Here is a 16246-nt window from a genome sequence, read left to right on the forward strand (position 1 = left end):
ACAAAATGTAATTTCTTGCTAGATCTTTGTCATCTTAGATGACGTTATCAGTAGCAGTCAGGTAATGATCGTATTGGCACCAAAGGCCAAAGAAATTTCCATTGACTTTCTTCAGGTACAGATAGCTGCCAAAAGATATTTAACAAATGTCTTGTATTTACTGTCATAGGAATTTTATTTTAAAACATTTGAAGTTCTTTTATGAAACCATTACACATTTCATTCATAGTGTTACAGAGCGCAAAAAATACCTTTATTACCATTTTGTTCTTACCTTTTCTACTGTTTTATGGCAAGAATTTTACATGAAGAACAATTTTGAAACAAAAAGGGGGAAACTTTTAAAGTCATAACCTGATGTCTACAAAACCACTCAATCGGACATTTGGGATGGAAAAAAACCCAAAATTATTTCAGTAAATTAAAATTAAAATTCACAATTTGGATAAAGATTTATTTGTCTGCAGAAGCGGCCAATACAAATGATCAGAATATGAATCAATATAGCCTCTGGTCAGAAATAAATGCATTTTGTCAAAGCTATTCAGAAAGAAATTAGTTGCTCTCCACACTCATTCACACACACCTTTTTGCCTACATCTCATAAATACAATCAATCTGATATACAAATATTTGGATAGATTCATTTTTAGCAACATTTAAAATGCAGTTTTAATTCTGATTCTTGCTGCTCTGAAGACCACCCCTCGTTTCGCTGATATTGTCAAATTTCTCAAGAGGAGAAACTGAAGCCTAAGTTGGACGAAAGACTGTGACACATCTCGAACATGGAGAGTTTCTGATGGGCAGGAGGAGATTTAAATAAATATCTGTGACGAACAGCATCCTGACACTGCAAACTACCTCCAGCTCTCCGGTTGTGAAGCCAGCTTGAGTCTCTTTCCTGTGTCCTTTAAAATCCTTTACTGGAGGGCGACTGATGAAAAGCAAACTACACAGCAAGCAATGCACTATTGACAAAATTCAGTCTCACACAAAAAGCTCTCTCCAGTTGACAGGACACTGAAGCACTGCACATACAAATCTGATATAACAGTATGAGATTAAAAAAGGTGCCACTTTCTATCCATCGCACATACAATCAATCATTCAAACATTTAGACTTTAGACACTAAGGGAAACCTAAATCAGGACCTGGGATGATGAGTGTTGCATTTAGAGCGAAGCTGGAGAGCTTAGACAATCGACATTTTACTGTACACTAAATTATGCCTACGCGGACAGACAGTTTGTGTATGACTTATGTGTTAAAACCCATTTTACAACTGTCTGTTTTCTGTTCGGATAGAGGAATAAGCCCTTCAGGGAAATGCCGTGCCAGTTAAAAATACACCAGTGACAATTACTGAAGTAAAGAAAAACATGACAGTGGTTAAGCTGTCGGACAAAGACCAACATGGTTGAGAATACGATTATGGTGTTTGTGGGTGCAGGCAAAAATAAGGGTCCTTAAGACAGAGCGCAGTATGTCCATGTGCTTCATTTTCTTTCAGGTAGGATATCACTCTACTCAAGTCTCTTTATGCAATCTTGCTTTAAGAAAGCTTTTACTTCAACACTGGGTACTGGCGGTGACCTCCCAAACGACCAGAGCGGAGTCCACCTCCTGGTGGTGCACTTGTCTGGGGAAAAAACAAAAAACAAAAAAATTATATATGTATATATTTAAATAAATAGAAAAAAAAATCACAATAAGGAAGGACAAAAAAACCCTACAAATTGGAGGATTTGATTGAGGAATGATTTTTTTTTTTTTATTCTGACCTGTGCAAACTGTGCAGGGTTATAAAAGGTGACGCCTCCTGCGGGTGCCGCTCCCTGAGCAGGATGACTCTGAAAGGCACAGGCAGTTACTACAGTGCGTGCAGTGTTACTATCCAACTATCTAGACAGGCAAGAGATAGAGAGGAAAAATGGCACACAATGTCTGAACATTATAAATCTGAAGCGAAGGGAAAGAGGAAAGTGTGAAGATGATCCTGGATCCACAGTGAGGCAGCATTACAAACCACAGTTTCACTTTTTTTTTTTAGTAACCATGCAAGCTTAATGATGCATTAATGAAGCAATGTGCTCCCTTGACAACTAGCAAGGGAGACATCCTGCCAACAGTCTCCAGCTTATCATGAGTCCAAGAGTCAACAGCCCCAAAAGCAGCTCTGTGGGCTAACGTCATCATGCTGATGTTCACAATCTCAGTCTAATATGTTAACTTTTGATAATTAGGACTAGAGGGGCAGCTGGAGGTGTTATGAATCAGGAATGGACTTAAGACGAGGAAAATATTTTGATTATTTCAATTGTTGTAATTTGCAATTAAAATTTTTATTTTGACAGAAAGAGACATAAAAATAATTTTGCTTAACAAAATTACAGCTCCTGAGATGTGCATATTGCAATTCTGCAGCAACAGTTGAGATTTACATTGTGACCAGCAGGTGGAGCTAAAGATAAAAGTCAGTCAGTCACCAAAGTCAATGGCCTTCACTGTTTGGATGCCATAAATGTAAGTAGTAAAATCTGTGATGATCCATCCAATAGCTTTAAATACTTCAGTGTGGACCACATTGGTAGCTGTAGGAGGTTGGTGGCCATCACAGCAGCTCTGATTACATAAAAGTGTTGATTTTGGTTGTTCATAACAGAGAGTCAGTTTTGCTGGAGACAGCAGGCAGGTGAGCAGGCAGACATCTTGGGTTGAACAGGCGGTGAGGATTTGAGGTGCAAATGACGAAGCATGCTATTATTAATGTAGTGACCTGGGTGAGTGAGCAGGCAGGGGTGAGAGTGGACCATTTACTAGAGGTACCTGGTTTAAATGCTGACTCACTTCGCGTGATAAAGAACTCATTGAGCTAGAACGTGAGAGCTTAAGACAGCAGGAGGGAAACAAGACAGACAAAATAAAAAAATAAAATAAAATAAACCACAAACCCATGAATTGGATTAGATCAGTTTTGTACCATCCACCAGTTCAAAATGAAAATAAATGAATCATTGTTAGAAAATGATGGTTCTTTAAAAAACAGAAATGGACAGAATTAGATTATAAGAGCAAATGGAACAGAAATTTTAATTTGACAACTTATTAAAGCTGCGCATTTAGCGTGATAATGAAGAAAGATCTTAAGTTGACATGCATACATCTTCATGTTCTTTCAAACCCTTTATACATACATTGCATTCATACATATGAGCAAACGGCACACATTGGCTGTTAGGTGTCAGGCATTATGGCACATTGGTAGCTGAAGTAGCATTTGACTGGAATGATTTTTCTCACCTCTCCAGACTGTGAGCCATCAGGCACAGGAGGCCCCTCTGAGGCAGGTGGCAACAATGTTGGGTTGAACATCTAAACAAATTCAAGACCAATAGAAGAGAATCTGGATGAGTAGAACTTCATCATTGGGCTTAATTTTGACAGTTAAGTTTCCTGTAATGGCTTCATTAGTGATAACACTGATGATTAAAAAAAATGGATCAAAGAGCAAATGTAGATTTAAGTATATTCAAGCATTTGAAAACAATATTAAAAATGTTTACCTGTGGAGCAGTGCTGGTGTTCGGTGAATTCTGCTCCTGATGTCCACCTTCACTGCCCTCCAGAGGTTGCTGATCATCAGGAGCTGCATCAGGGTTAGAGGAAGAATACTTCAGCCGCAGGCATCATCATAGACAACAGACTCAGATGTATGTAGTTATTTTATACATAACACACACCTGAACTAGGCACAAATAGGTTAGTGGGCATGGGCATTGGTGCCAATGGAGCAAACATGTCTGGTGGAGCAGGAGCCATTCCACCCGGCTTAGCTGTTCTACTGGGGTTCAGGACATCCACATATCTGCTCTTAGTGCCTGAGGACACACAAACACATCTGAGCAGCATGAAATGGAGGAACAGGCTGATGTAATCACTCACTGTGGTCATTCTATTAGACAGTGTATCCTTGATTGTAGAACACCACAGTCTCACCTGCCTTCCTGGAGAATATATTGACAGGAGGACCACTGCTTGGCGGTGCAGCAGGCCCTCCAGGACCAGGCATTGGTGCCATCTTGGGGAAACCAGAAGGAGGCGGCGGAGGGGGTTTACTCTACCATAAGAAAGCCACACATCAGAACAGGTTATTTAAAGCTTTCAGTTTCTTCATTCAGTCATAACCAGTCTGCTTACAAATCTGTGCATTGGAGATCAATTGTAACACCAACCTCTTCTTCAGGTTCATTCAAGTCCACCCATCTCTTCTTCTGTTCATCCCACACAATCTGAAAATTAAGAATAAAACACTCTTCTCAATATTGATGACATACAGATGAACTAAAATTTCACAGAGCTACTAAAAAAAAAAAAAAAAATACAGAAACTTACAGATTTGTTTTTGTCATCTGGCAAGTGAGCTTCACTCTTTCCCTTACGAGAGAACAAGTTCACGAAACCAAATATAACACCCCCACTCTATGTTGGAAAGAAAGAGGAAATTGTACTAAACACCAGCAAGCAATGTGGGAGCACAAACTGTTAAGACTGCGTGTGTGTGTCTATGAACCTTTTTTGGAGAGTCTTTCTTGACGTTTCTGGCCTGTTCACTGCGGGGTTGTTCAGGAATTGAAGGGGGAGGGGGAGAGGCCTGCTTGACAGCTGAATTACTGCGCTCTCTCACGCCACCGGAGTGAGTGGAAGATTCAGATGTGGTACGTGAGCGCCTTCCTGGACCCTTTAGAGCAGAAGACACTGACATTAGTAAGAAACATGCATACCTCTCCTTTAAACTTCCTTCAGAGAGACCTTGCTTTTGGGGTGAATTCTTCAGACTCTAATAGCAGTTTAAGAGAATTTAAATGTTGATGTTTAGTCCCATATTGAATATTAAAACAACCTGCTCTATGTAAAGTCAGACAACAATAACAACAAAAATTAGTATTTTAAGTGTAACATTTAGGCGCACCATATGCATTGAAGATTGTGAAGTAGTCCTTGATCTTCCATGACCCTGTAGCAACAAGAATGACGATGTAGTGAATCATAACAAGAGATTCATATAACACAGCAACAACTTTATGAAGAAACTTTTTTATGAAGATACTCAAGACAGATGTATACTGACCATGAGAGCCATGTGATCATAGAGGTCCATCTGAGGAGGGAAGGAGCTTCCTGGGGGGGATGATGAGATTGGCTGTGCAGTTTGCATCTCTGGCTGAGCCTGGTGTGGGTGATCTACAGGTGGCATATGCCCAGAAGAAGGGGGCATATGCTGAGGCATCTGGGGTGGTGGGTGGGCCATCTGCACAGGTGAATGTGGCATCTGAGGGGGCATGTGTGGAGACATTTGGCCCATTTGAGTATGTGGGGAACAAGGCTGCTCATGGGCTCCTGGATACATTTCTGGCTGGGAATGATGAGGCTGGAAGGGAGGATGGGCAAAGCCAGGATCCTGTGGAGAATAGCCTGAGATGGGGATCTGGCCTGGGGGTCCAGTTGGGGGTACTGGGTAGAACTGCGGCACATCACTGACAGGTGAAGTCTGAGGTGGTGCCATCCCTTCTTGGAGGATGGATGTTGGAGCTGAAAAGAAGTAGCTTAAGTGAGATGTATTTTGTAACTGGCTTGCAGTCAGAAGGTTAAAATTGAACAACAACAGCACTATGTTGGACACACAAATACATTTATACAAACTCAAGCTTATAACCAAACACATACCTGGAGGCATCAGCTGTACTCCCTGTGGTGGAGGACCAGGCAGTAATGAGCTCATTAGTGGATTGTCAGGGGTGGGGCCATCCATCTCAAGCGGCATGCTGTAAGGTTCAGGTGGACTGGACTGGTCCAAGTCTGAGCTGGGGCTGCTGCTGTTGAAATGTGTTGGAGTTGTTCTGTTTGCATTGCAAGTAATCACACCCGTCTTTGAGGGAAAGAAAAAAAAAGATTTGGAAATTGTTAGATGGGTACCCATCGGGAAGATGAAAATATCAGAACAGATTAGAAGTCCAAAACGTAGTGTGTTAACAAAACATGAAGGTTACCAACTTTTTTCTTTATTATTAACATAACATGCATGCCTTTAGACTGTAGAAAGAAACCCATGGGGGCACAGGAAGAATATGCTAACTCCACATATTAAAAAAACCCAGACATGGGGTTGTAACCCAAAATCCTTTTGCTTCAGGGCAGCAGTGCTAACTTGAATACTAATCCAGAATTTTGAATATCCTTAGTTTTTCCTGTGGCATAGGAAGTTTGGCTGCAAAGACACCCCCCCACCACCACCTCACCCTGATCTGTCCATCCAGCTGTCTGAGGTGAATAAGCCATTCAGGCTCATTGAACCACTCTTGTTCAGGCTTCTCTTTAAGTTGAGGATCGAAGAACCGCAGTTTTTCAGACATCTGTCAACAAACAGTAGAAAACAACATTTTTCAGAATGTGAAATCTGAATACATATCTGAAAAAAAGAGTGAGTGTATACCTGAATGATTTGGCTAATAAAAACAGCAGAGTAGTAGGATGGCTGCATAAGGACAGTCCTAGAGATAGCTTCACAGTAGTGGAAGGCCTGAGCACTCAGGCCTGCTTCAGCCAAGCGGCATGCATAGATCAACTTGAACACCTAACATGGAACAGATTACCGCGTTAATCCTCAGTAGCATTATCATAATGGAGATCATTTGTTTTCATAATAGTTGTTTATTTAAACTTGTAAATACAACAGAAAAACCTACTTGGAAGTTGGGCAATGAACAAGGCTGAGAGCCCAGAGACTGAGCATATTCATAGGCCTCAGTCCTCTGAATAGCTTCATTGGTAGCAAATTGGCAAAAGGACAAACTGAAATGAAGAGACGACAACACAGTTGTATGTAGGCACATTTTGTGCAAACTATAATGTGTCTTAAAAAGGACCCTTTCAACAGTGTGCATGTGACCAAACCTATGGTTGGAGCCAATCAGAACCATCTTTGTACTCTTCTTCGTGTAAACTCCCAGACCCACTTGGGCCATCAGGTAGCAGAAGTGCGCGGCATCAATCAGCCCCTTAGAAGCTGCCACAACACAAAGGGAGCACAAAGTGTGAGGCATTTGGTTATGAAGAATTAGGACCTATTTCTAGTTTAATGAGGAGAGTTACTGCCTTTTTGATGTCATCTTACCAAGAGTGTCGCCCATAGTGGTGATTGTGCGGGTATCTAGGTCCAGAGTGTGTGTGAGGTTAGACAGCACCATGGCCAGGTGAGGGCGCCAGTCACCCCACTTCTCCTCTCCACAGCACTACATGTATATGACAAATAATTTAATCTGCATGTATAGTCGTTCTGTGTGACATATTAAATGTAAAAGGACCATTAAAAAATAATGAGTGATTCAAAAGAGAAGGCAAAAGCAGTACTTACAGTGGCTGATGCAGGCATCCTCCCAGACATAAGTTGGTATACAGTCTGGAGAGGGTCATTGATGGGCAAGCTATTTGCAAACCTTAACAACAAGGACAAACAAATTAAACATTTATAAATAAGCAAAAAAAAAAAAAAAAACAACAAAAAAACAATCAAAGATTAAAAATGCAACTTTTAAATGACTAACAGTTTACCTTGTCATGACACGTGCATGTGTCCTGTTGTCCATCTTACTGGCCAACAGAAGGGCATGACCCCAGAGACCTCCCTTCATGGCAGCTTCTAGTGCATCCTATCCCACAGACAAAGTGCAGCAAAATTGAGAATACAGGAGTTGAATAAAATGGAAATAATAAAATTAAAAGTACTTCTTACTTTCTTGCGGCCAAACAGCAGCAGCTCTCTGAAGCGCTCTGTTTCTTTGCCAACATTCTCCGGTACAGTCATGAAGGTGTCAGATAGGAGGGAGAGCGGTCCGGACCCTGGATCCTCCTCAGCTTGTGCCAGTGGTTCATTGTTAAAATCGATCAAGTTCGCTTCATTAGGACTCTTGCCCGGTAGCCAAACAGAGCGGTGCTCCTTCAGCAGGAGGTCAGCAATATCTGTGCCTACCACGGTCTTCAGAAGCAAACAAAAAAAGAAAAAAAAAAGTATGAGTAACGAGACAGTTGTTTCATGAGGGAACCTTGGTGCTTTCAGTCCATCTTTGTGGCAGAATTCCAGTTATGTCCATATAGTCTTACCCCATTCTGTCTACAAAGCAGGACAATGAAGTCCCAGAGGAGACGAGCAGAGTCCCTGTCCAAGAGGTTATTGTCACGAGAACACTCCACTGCTTTGTTCTGAGAGAACTTTATCACGTCCACCTTATGGGTCTCCTCTCTGATGGATAAAAGTCAAAATGGGTTAGCCCCTTGATATTTAGTATTTTTGTCTTAGTATACAGAAAATCCAAAGTAGATTTTTATAACTAAGGCTTATTCCTCTGTCTCTGAACTCCATTCTTCAATAAACTATTAAAAGTATGAATTTTCAACATAGAGAACAGTTTTGATATTTTAATTTCATCTGTTGACAATAACAAAAATATATATTTCGGCCAGCCTCGCGACTCAAAGATCGGTCTCCCTAAGGTACTTGTAATGGATAAAAAAAGTGAATGCTCTTACTTAACAAGTGGTCCAGGAAAAGCTCGTAGTTCTGCCTGATCTGGGGTATCCTGCAGCATTGTCTGCCAACACAAATATAGTTTTAAATATTAGTTGATACATGCTGTGGCAGCACAACTCAAATTCCATCTTAAAAAAAAAAAAAAAAAATACCTCCATGTTGTGGATATCAACAAGTGCAGGTTGTCCAGCTGAGGGTAGATTGGATAGAACCTGTATCAGATGACCACCGGGTCCAAAGCGAGCACAGCGGTGGGGTATGGTAAACTTCTCTGGGGTTGCAGGACGAGGGGGGGCTAGAGGAAAAATAAAAGTCAGGCTATGACTATTTGATGAAACTCTGATTAGGATCATCTTAACATTTATGCTTAAGTGTTGAAGGAATGTCCACCTACGTTGCTCAGGGGCTATCCATGTGCTGTCTGCAGTGTACTCAGATGGATATATGTACTGGCTGTAGTTCTGGGAAACATCAGCTGTATTTGGGTATTGTCCATAGGAGTAGTCCACAGCCAGAGTGGACGCTGTGGTGTCATAATCTGCTGACACTAAGTCAGGCTGGCTCCTGTATGCCTGGCTCTACAAGACGGAAAGCCACACAAAGATCATCAATTTAGGATGCACACATTTCCAAGACTACCAACAAGCAGAATCGTGAATTTGTACTACTACTACTCCAAAAACTGATCTCATCAATCTGATTTCAGAATGAAAACACGTTCACAAGTAGCTCTGACTCAGAGGACCTGTAACACTACAGAGAGAAAATGTATTTACCTGTTGTGACCGTGAGCTAAAGCTGCTTCTTCTGCTGTGGTGGCTGTGAGAGCTATGCACACTGTGTGCCGACTGTTCGCTGTGGACACTGCGTCTGTCAAAATCATCTCCATACATTTCTCCACGGCGATGGTAATCTTCATCAAAACTGGGATCATAACCAGGATAGTACCTCCACTGATCATCATGGTAATCTTTCCTAAGTATGGAGAGTAAAGAGTTTATACATCAACAAGACTATTTAAAATGTGATAGATTGTACTTAAATACACACAATCTTACTTTATACATCTATTTTCAATCACACAGGATGTGATAACACATTAATGACAAGAATTACAGCAACTACAAATAGCTACAGCAACACTTTTTTTTACACAATACCTTTTGACAAATTTAGGTTAAATACACATAATTAATGACATATACATCTGAGGGTGGTGATTTTCTCTGCCTACCTGGCAGGATACATATGTTGATTATAGTAGTTGTCTCTGTTTCTGTAGCCATCATCATAATTAGACCAATAGGACTGATCATAATAGCCTCTGTACCGAGGGTCATACTGTCCATAGTGGTATCCTTTCCACAAAAAATAAGAAGAGACAGATATGCATATCAAAAAAAAAAAATAAAAAATTCATATGCATTCACATATTTTGTGAATAAATTATTTTTATTATAAAGTCAGTGAACCAGCAGGTGATGACATATTCTGGTCAATGCAAACAAGTAAACATGGCTCATACCTCTGTAATCATAGTTCTTGGAGTACTCTGCATAATAATCACTATAGGCACTTCGGTTTGTTCGTTGGTAATCATCAGGATAGCCTTGTCTGTGGGAGAAAATTAATAAAAAGCGAGATTCGTAGGCCAAGATGTAAAACCAAGTCAAAACATTCTAGCCTATGTAAATGTTGGTGAAAGACTGAGGAACTACTGACCTGGATGAAGGCCTGTCAGAGTACTGACTGGCCCGAGAGCTGGGTCGCTCTGGTTGAGTCTCTCTGTACTGGTAGTTTGGATCACGATAAGCCTGGGTCTGCCCGTCATATCTGCCATACCAAGGATCTGCTCGGCCTCTGTATGGCCCATCCTGAGAGGTAAAAGTGCCAATAAATCTGTTAATTTTATTTATTTTTTATTTTTTTTACATTTTATGGCAGGTCAAGCATTTGGCAGAAAGAAAAAATACTTCCCACATACTTGATAATATTGCTGTGCTCTAGGATCCCCAGGTGGAGGTGGGTACTGCCCAGGAGGATAAGATGCTCTGTTATCTGGGTATTCTCCATAGTTACCATAATAGCCACCATACATTTGTCCTGGCACTGGGGCTGGGGGACCGTAGCCTTGCTGACTTCCTACAGAAGAGGGTGGTCGAGGTGGCTCAGCAGGTACTGGCTGGGAGGACCCAGGAGGCACTGGTCCACGAGGCCCTGGTGGATACGCAGCTGCTGTAGAAGGAGCACTCCCTTCAGCAGGCCCCTGCGCTGTTGGTGGATAGTGACTGCGGGATGGTTGTGCTCTACTAACTGGAACAGGAGGAGCACCACCCTGTCCCTGCAGTGCAGCCTGAGGATTTGATGTCTTAGGAGGTTCTGTTGGTGGCAGCTGTGGGTTTGCAGTCTCTTGAGAAGCTGCTGGTGGTGGTGGTACCTGTGGGGTAGATGAAGAAGCTGGGGTCTGGACAGGGGCATTCCCTTCCATTCTTACCCCTTGCTGAGCATCTTTGGTGACCTGTAGGTAAAATCCATTACTAGATTGTGGAGACTCATGTAGAGAGGAAGGATGGCCAGATGCTTGGTTTTGAGTTTGTGATTGGTGCATAGAAAAATCAAGCAGTTCATAATTTGATGGCTGATTATGATTAGATACAGGAGCAGTCATGAGAGAAGTCTGTGTGTTAGCTTGGAGAGCAGAGTGGCTGTCTGACTGGCCCCTTGAAAGAGGAGGGCGGACTGGTGGAGGATGCAACGAAGCTGTGATTTCTGATGCTGCTGCCTCTTTGTTGTCTCGGGTCAGATTGAGTGGACTCTGGTTAGAGGCTGAAGAATTGAAGCTTATTGGTCCAGTTGCAAACGGTGAACTTAGATTAGAGGCTACTGAAGGTGACTGAGGAGTACTGGCACCCTGTCCCTGTGAGAGTGATCTCACAGGGGGTGTAGGTTCCCTATGGCTGATTTGACTGGCTGCTTGAGTAGGGGTGCTGGGGTGAATCACATTGTAATTTGAAACAGGTGGGGCAATCAAAACAGGTTGGTGGAGCGAATCAGATACCAGGAGAGACGCATATCCCATATTGCCCTGAGAGTCAGTTGGTTCTGCCTCACTCACCTTTGGTGGGTTCTCTAGGTTCTCAGAATGCTGCTGTGACGTTATCTGGACTCTCTGTGAGGATTGGAGGTCCAGTGGGCCATCCTCTGGAGGTTGGATAACATCAGCACTGGGCTCTCGTAAAGGGGCAAGAACTGTTGGAGCGGCAGGGGCCAGTAGGATGTTACTGCCCAAGCTAGCAGGATCATTCTGAGCCCACAAAGTGGTGGCAGGACTGTCACAGGGCCGATTGGCCCCATAAGCACGGGATGAAGGTCGAGAATGAGAAAGAACCACTGGGTTTATCAGGTGAGGGACACCTCCTCCAGCTGCAGCAGGCAATGGGTGACCTTGACCATATATATTTTCCATATTATCTGGTGGCTGTTCCAGGTTTCCAGGTGTAGAATCTGCACCCTCTTCTGCTACAATTTTAGCCACATCAACTTCAACGGGACGTACCCCAACCCCATGTGAGCGAACAGGCTCAAAAGAACTGTTAGCACTTGCCTGAAAGATACCAGTTGGCTTGGGAGGGCTAGGTGTGGGAGGCCACATCTGCTCCAGGGAGCTCTGACGAGCACCCATATCTCCAGCAGGAGATGTGTCAATCTGTTCAAAGTAACCACCAGCGGCAGCAGATAAGTTAGCATCATCAGTAAGACGAGGGCTTTCCTGCTGAATAAAGGTACCTACTACTCCCTGGTGCCGACGGCCGCTAGTTCCACTTCCATGGCTCATATTGCTAAAGTTAGATGACACACTGGCAGACCTCATTGGTCTAGGAACAGAATCTGGGGTCTCCAGGTTAGGCCCTGTTTCAAACTGGTCTACACCATGGGCTGGTGCAATAGCTGCAGGACTGCCATGGGTGTCACTCGGTAATACTTCCTGGTTTGGGACACACTCCAAATTCTCCACATGGTCATAGTGGGAATCTGGGGTTTTCTGGGTGTTTCCCTGTGATGCATGAGTGCCATCATTCATGTAAGGTACTTGTGGATGATCTTGAGGAGAAGCCCCTTGACAATCTAAAGTAGCCTCTGCATGGCCACTGTGGATTTGTGGGTTGTTGGGAGGCTGGTATGATCCAGGGATACCGTTCACTGCTTTATTTTTGTCCCCAGCCAGCGTTTCCTCATTTTCAACATTATTTTTGAAGAACATTGAGATTGTACCACACTCCTGAGAGTATGGGGCTGGGACAGGGGGAGAAGTAGGCAGAGGCCCAGAGTTGGACACAAGTTGAGAAGCGACAGACTGAGGCTGGGGTAGAGGATGGCCCAGGCCAGTCCCCATTTGGTGGTAGCCAGAGTCCTGTGTAGGTTGGTTAAACCAAGAGTCCTGGGGTGCAGAACTTTGACTAAAGTAGCTTTGAGGTTGGAAGTGGGAATTATGCTGCTGTGGTGCATTGGGGTCAGGCCACTGAGAAGTAGGAGCTTTTACGGGGATCTGAGGAGGAAGAGGAGCCTGAACCTGGTGATGTCCCGGCTGTACTGGAGGGGTGGGGGTGTTGTGATGCGGTGATGGGGTGTGGGAGGGGTACATCTGGGTCTGTGGTGGTATATTGAATGTTTGTGGTGGAGGGTCACTGGTAGGCTGGAAGTAGTTCTGAACTGATGGAGGACGACTTCCATGATCGGGAGCCCACTGGGCTGTGGAAGTGGTGGGAGGGGCTGGCTGAAAGGGGCCAGACTGAGGAGGTGGCGGTCCTTGAAATTCCTGGTTAAAAGGTATCGGATTAGGCGTTGGGACTAAGGAGACAGTTGGTGGCTCTGAGGCCATGGATGGTGTCTGTTCTCTTGAATTAAAATAGCTCTGTTCACCATGGGATGTATATTCTGTGGGACCTGGAACTGGGAAAGCACCAGACGATGCTGTGCTGTTAGGGGTGAACAGTGTAACCCCTGGCACAGAAGATGGTACGGGACCAGGAGGAGCAGCTGCAACACCCTCCAGTGTCTGTGGTTGTGGAGGCAGCCCTCCACCAGCATGAGGGTACATGGCATTAAGTGGGGCTTGCATGGGTGGAGGGGTGCTGTTCGGGATTGTTGGGAGACCACCTCCTGCCATAGGCAGAGGAGCTCTAACAAAAGCAAAAGGGTCTGTCATGGGCTGAGGAGCAGGTGGCATTGTGGCAGTAGTTGCTGCTGGATGCTTGTGGGGCCTGGGCCTGCGGAACATATTGGGCCCAGAAGGAGGAGGCCCAGAGGCTCCTGGAGGTCCAGTCCGCGGAGGGGGCTGCATGACTGCAGAGCTAACAGGTCCGAAGACCAGGTCACCTTAATAGATGTCACTGAAGAGAGTGAAGTCAGGCGAGGCTAGGAAAATAAACAGAAGGAGTGGTTAACAAAGCTAAATACACCTTTTTGATGGACTTAACCACACCTTTATTTGTGTAGTATTCTATCATCTATTTAAACTTAAGTTACAACGTGGCAATTCCTACATGTGCTCTCAAATGTTAAGAAATGAAAATACATAAAGCAGGGCAAAATTGATGAGTTGTAATGAATGTCTACTTTGACCTATTCAGTAAATAGGCTTTACTTTTCAAGCTTACTGCTTATCTCACTCAAGCAGGATCACACAAACGGATGTAACAATTAATGTGATTCCTTATGGACAAAATGTGAAAAGAAAAAAAAAGCCAGATACAAGAAAATATTTCTGAGTTATTTTCACTGAATCAGATACAACTTCCTAGTACCTAAATAATTTCACAATGAAAGGGGAAAAGCTAAATTTTTAACCAAAAAAAGCCTCTGCTTTTGGATGAGAGACCTCTGCTGCCAGGATGTAATTTGAACGTGCTGGCCTCAAGAAACTATTGACAAGCCAGCATTGCATGGCACTGTAACTTCAGGTGTTTCTTGTATTATGAAACGATTAATGACAACAAAGATTAAACAGCTGATCAGTTAAAGGAAACGCTGACAGAACTGTAAAAGGGAAGTTGCTGATGTAGCTCAACAGATAATTTGATTAATTGAGCAGGTTTATTGTGACCTTAGTTATTAGCGAGCTTTCGATGAAGTCATTACAAAACACACAACAAACACACATAACAAAACAAAACACACGCTAGTGTGTTGTGCATTTGCAGCTGACTGAAGCTTAAATAGATTGTGTATAAGATTGAGTCACTGGGGATCTGCCAAAAGGAAGTTCGGGGAAGCTAACACTGACTGACACTGATCATTTGACATGCTAGAAAATGACAGGAATAACAGACACATGTAGCAGGAGAACCGTCTTGGTCAAATGATCAAAATGAGGACGGATGTATTTACACGGCCCGAGTTACAACTTCACCAAGAACCGTTGAAGAGACTGAGCGCTAACGTTAGCAATGGCTACATGACAACTCGCCGACAGCCAGCACTAAACGCCATCGACCTCGGGTCATTACCGGACACTGGTTGAAATCTAATCGGTGCCTGGCTCTGTTTTTGCTCCAGGTCGACTTCTGAGTTAAGGTTACACATTAATCCGCCTATGAGGAAAAGGTCCGGGTCGCTCGGCTCATCAGCTAACGGTAACGCTACACTGGTCTACATGCCCCAAACGCCGGACCCAGGAAAACACTGACACCCGAAGTCGTCTGCTTTAACCCGAAGCCACACTTCCCCGACTGCCCGATAACGACCGATTTGTCACTTTATATACCCATTCAACAGCGACAGAGGCACACACCAAGCAGTTTCAGTTCGTTAGTCACCCGTCGAGCATAATTTAGCAGGTTCACTAGCCGGTCAGCTAACATTAGCACTGCTGCTTAGTTAGCACCGCCGGCTAACTAGCCTATGCTAACTGCAAGGATAACAGTTTCAGTTGAGCCACAAGCACCGATTTAAAACAGTCAGGGTAAAACACGGTTCCCTGTGTCACATATTTGCTCTTACCCTGTGTAGGATATGTGTACAGATATAAATAAATTCTTACAAATGTGCAGCAGAGTGAGTCTGACACACCGCCACCATCTTCAATGGTAACACATCCTACTAGGCTACGTGTACAAGCTGCGTCACGGGCCAAACAACCCTTGCGTCACCCAGGGGCGGGGCTTGTTAAAGTGTGTATTCGGTGTATTTATTTTAAACAATTCATGTACTTCCAAGAATTTATGCATTTAAATCGTGGATATTGTTTATGATTTACGCTCAAGTCACCAATATAATGCTGGGTAGAACAGTCTCAATTTTTCATTTGTGTCATCTCCTCAGGAAAACCATGCTGGAAACATTCTTATATCCTGTTTTGTGTAGACATGATTTCATCCCACAGTCTCTGCAGATTTGTCAGATGCATGTTCATAATGCAAATTTCCTTCTCTACCACATTCAAAAGGCATCTTTTGGATTCAGAACTGGTGGCTGGAGAGGCCTTTGAGGTTCACTGAATACACTATCATGCTCACGCAAACACAACGACTTTTGCTTTGTGACACAATGACTTCACCACGAGGAGAGCCATTAGAATATGGGTAATTTGTGAAAATAAAAGAATACAGATGGTCAGCAACAATATTCACATAGGCTGCGGTATTCAACCCATGACTGAT

At 43.4% G+C, this 16246-nt stretch overlaps 1 protein-coding gene across 3 annotated transcripts; it reads right to left on the minus strand.

The window, feature by feature from the left end:
• Nucleotides 1-144: 144 nt before the first annotated feature.
• On the minus strand, nt 145-15684 carry sec16a (SEC16 homolog A, endoplasmic reticulum export factor). 3 transcript variants are annotated; one of them, XM_029515792.1, is made up of 32 exons: nt 15628-15684; nt 11704-14003; nt 10573-11106; nt 10311-10462; nt 10114-10202; nt 9823-9946; nt 9365-9563; nt 8983-9166; nt 8741-8883; nt 8588-8649; nt 8162-8300; nt 7794-8036; nt 7613-7710; nt 7416-7497; nt 7176-7293; nt 6956-7067; nt 6748-6853; nt 6495-6635; nt 6301-6414; nt 5729-5930; nt 5133-5593; nt 4974-5018; nt 4575-4742; nt 4397-4483; nt 4237-4293; nt 4001-4121; nt 3745-3882; nt 3568-3650; nt 3305-3376; nt 2831-2890; nt 1786-1854; nt 145-1643 (listed from the first exon to the last, which is right to left on the minus strand). In XM_029515792.1, exons 2-32 carry the CDS (start codon nt 13927-13929, stop codon nt 1569-1571), a joined length of 6504 nt encoding a protein of 2167 aa, XP_029371652.1. In that variant the 5' UTR covers nt 13930-14003; nt 15628-15684; the 3' UTR covers nt 145-1568. The 3 variants fall into 3 exon arrangements, with proteins under 3 accessions (XP_029371652.1, XP_029371650.1, XP_029371651.1); XM_029515790.1 differs by having other exon boundaries at nt 10573-14003; XM_029515791.1 differs by lacking the exon at nt 2831-2890 and having other exon boundaries at nt 10573-14003.
• Between the last annotated feature and the right edge of the window lie 562 nt (nt 15685-16246).

The sequence above is a fragment of the Echeneis naucrates genome, chromosome 12, assembly GCF_900963305.1.
Source record: "Echeneis naucrates chromosome 12, fEcheNa1.1, whole genome shotgun sequence".
Classification (NCBI taxonomy): domain Eukaryota; kingdom Metazoa; phylum Chordata; class Actinopteri; order Carangiformes; family Echeneidae; genus Echeneis; species Echeneis naucrates.

What these genes read in the sequence shown, in the direction of transcription:
- sec16a (XM_029515790.1), bottom strand. Translation starts at nt 13,929, where the DNA reads ATGCAGCCCCCTCCGCGGACTGGACCTCCAGGAGCCTCTGGGCCTCCT. An exon ending in TTAGCTCACGGTCACAACAG is followed by an intron (nt 9,167 to 9,364) that starts GTAAATACATTT and finishes TCCGTCTTGTAG; the next exon opens with AGCCAGGCATACAGGAGCCA. An exon ending in TATATTCTCCAGGAAGGCAG is followed by an intron (nt 3,883 to 4,000) that starts GTGAGACTGTGG and finishes GTGTGTCCTCAG; the next exon opens with GCACTAAGAGCAGATATGTG.